Raw genomic sequence first — 2,865 nt, 5'->3', positions numbered from 1 at the left:
GTGTGTGTGCCTTTCTCTCCATCTCCTTCTCCCCCGCGTTCCTCCCTCCCTCCCCCCCTTAGGTCATACTCCCCATTACCCTCTGGAGATATGTTAAGCTTGTTAAGAGTTCAGTGGGGTAATTTTTCGATTAAACAAAATTCTGCGCACCTCCTGACTCCAGTGCCCACTACAAACCCTGCCCATCTCAGGGGAAGTCAATTTAACTGAAACCCTACCCCGTCATTGCAGTTATTACTGCGACAATTAAGGCAAATAGGAAACCATTAAGATGCTGTAAAACGGCTTACGACCTGTTTACCGAAAATATGAGAGCGCTGAGAATAATTGGCTCGCTGCTCACTAATATGAAAGAGCTGGGACTGCCCCAGCCTGGGACCCGGGTATGCACTGTTGGCAGGCCCCCCAGTCCACACCAGAAACTTCAGGACCGGGAGAAAACCGGTTCCCTAACTGCTTTCCGTTGCCCCCTGCTTCAGAGAGCTGGCTCCGGGGTAGGAGTCAAGGGGCTCTAACTAACTCCTGGGTCCAAAAGAGGTGGGCATGGGGCGAAGAGAAGCTGCCCCTCTTCACATATTTTGGTTCCCCCTGGAGATGCTAAAGAAGGGCAGACCTGGATGCCAACTGACACCACATTATTTTCTTCCTTTGAAATACACATGTGTGATGAGAGCAGAGCGCCTGTAGGCTAGTTAGCTATTTGACAGCACACACCGATTTGTAATCTTTTGCTTTTTTTAAAGGCTATGAAGGGCCTGGATGATACAGGGGAGGACCAAGTTTAGCTTAAGGGATGACCAAGTTTAGTGCCTTTGCCCTGCATCCAACCCACTTTTTTCCTTTTTCTGGTTAGGAGAGAGTTCGGTACTTAATTGCCAGAGCAACTGCACTTTAGAGTTGGCTTGGGCCTCCTGAGCCCTAACCAGCGATTTCTCCTTCTGTTCAAAGGAACAGGCAGCTTTCTGCTTCTAAAATGCACATTGAAAAGCTGCACACGTCTCCTGCGAAGCTTGACAAACCCCGCGCCAGGCGGACACCCATCCCTTCTCCCTCCCCACTGGGAGCAGTTTGCCCTAACTCTGGCTCCAGCGCCTGAGCCAAGACCTTGGCCTTGGGTGGGAGAGGAAGGCCCCCCAGCCAGGATGGTGCCCCAGGTCGAATGAATAAATGCAGCCCAAGGGCCCAGTCATCTCACAGGCACATTCCTCCCCCCAGCAAAAACAAAAACAATAACTTCGGGTGAGGTCGAAATGGAGCGTAACCATGCGGAATATCCGGGTTGGCCACCCATTCCCCCCAAAAGACATTCCCTCAGCTGTTACGTGTACGTCCTGCCAGGCTCCCAGCAATCATTGCCCACCCCCGTAAACCCGTGTGCATTAAACGAACGCTGGGTTTAATAGCGGGCTTGGGGGAGAGGAAAGCGATGAGAGGGGAAGATTCTGGCTGGTGCCTTCAGGTGCACAGGTACTAAATACTGCCCAGTTCCGACTTCCTTAGATTATTTCAGGAGTCCTCAAGCGGCAGAACTGGGCTCTTTTTAAAGGCCTTCTCCGCAGGCACGGGCTCCAGCTTCCCTTCAAATAGCGTTAACTGATACCCACCAGGCTCCTGTGGCATCAGGCGGGGGTGGCGAGCACCCCACACAGCGGTCAAAAATAGCCCCTGCTTAGCTGTGGCCGCGAGGGCAGGCAGCGCTTCCTGCCCCTCGCCCTGAACCTGGCCTGGACCGCGGCGCCCGGAGCCCTGCGGGTATGCGCCGGAGTGCGCGCGTCTACAGGGTGGCAATCGCGCGCCCTGTGGGGACCGTTTCTTTTTCTCCGTAAAACTTGTACTTTGAAAAAAATGAAACTTGAGAGACCTTGGGAAGGAAAGAAATCATCTCAGTCTAAACTTAACGCCCGGAGGAGGGGTGGGGGAGACGAAGTGGATGGATAGTTTGCGGCGAGCAGAGAGGTAGGTGCGTTGGGAGGGTCCCCCCGGGTAGAGTCCAGGAGCGAAGTCTCTTCCCCGAGCCCCGGGCCCCAGCCCGCCCGCCTTCCCTCTCTGGGGCCTGCTTGCGACCTCCAGCCGCTGCCGCCGGTCCGCCCCGCGCGCGTACCTGGTGAAGACGTCCGGGTAGTGCGTCTTCTGGAAGGCCCGCTCCAGTTCCTCCAGCTGGTAGCTGGTGAACGTGGTGCGGTAGCGCCGCTGTTTGCGCTTCAGCAACCCCTCCTCTGAGTCGCTGCCCGCAGACAGGCACACGCTGTCCTCGCCATCCTTGCCCTCAGCGTCCTCTGGGTGCAGCAGCAGCTCCTCCTTGGGCGACAGCTCTCCGCCCTCGGAGGCCACGGCGTGCGGGAACAGAAACCTATGTGAGCGTTTAGGATTTGGAGATAAAGATTCCTGCTTTATTTCACAGCACCGAATGGATAGCAAAGGAAAGGAGGTGGGTTCTCGTGCCCACTTCCCAAGATGACAGGCGAGGTGAGTCACGCCTCATGCTCCAACTAAGGGGCACTTGCTGTGTGCCTGCTGGGCTCGCTGCTGTGTGTCTCTGGGCAGGCTTTACCTTGGCCTCTGAAGTGTGGGCCGTGGCTCTGTCCTCTCACTGAAGGAGAGGAAGGAAGAGCGAGCTTCCAACAAGTGCACTTTTAGAGAAAGTAAGAAGATACAATCTATACCGAACGCCCCTGAGCAGTGGATTGCAAACCTGTGCCCGGAAGACCCAGACAGGGGGCCTGGAGAGGGAAATGGGGAGGCACTACTGCTCCACAAGGGCTCACACAGGGCAGGCGCTTACGGCTGCCACGCCTTCCAATTTTTTTAAGAGTGACCATAGATCTGGATATTTTTCAATGTACGTTCCCCAATTTTATCAATGAT

At 55.2% G+C, this 2,865-nt stretch overlaps 1 protein-coding gene across 1 annotated transcript in view; it reads right to left on the bottom strand.

Annotated features, from left to right (window-relative positions):
- The window catches only part of ARX (aristaless related homeobox), an 11,045-nt gene that overhangs the window by 6,160 nt on the left and 2,020 nt on the right, over positions 1–2,865 (bottom strand). Inside the window, exon 3 of the mRNA XM_015596404.1 lies at positions 2,102–2,350. Coding sequence (XP_015451890.1) covers positions 2,102–2,350 — 249 coding nt within the window. The remainder of the gene's footprint in view (positions 1–2,101; positions 2,351–2,865) is intronic.

This window comes from Pteropus alecto, unplaced genomic scaffold (assembly GCF_000325575.1).
Source record: "Pteropus alecto unplaced genomic scaffold, ASM32557v1 scaffold659, whole genome shotgun sequence".
Lineage (NCBI taxonomy): Eukaryota > Metazoa > Chordata > Mammalia > Chiroptera > Pteropodidae > Pteropus > Pteropus alecto.
The sequence above is the reverse complement of the archived record's forward strand: the minus strand, read 5'-3'. Positions and strand labels throughout refer to the sequence as shown.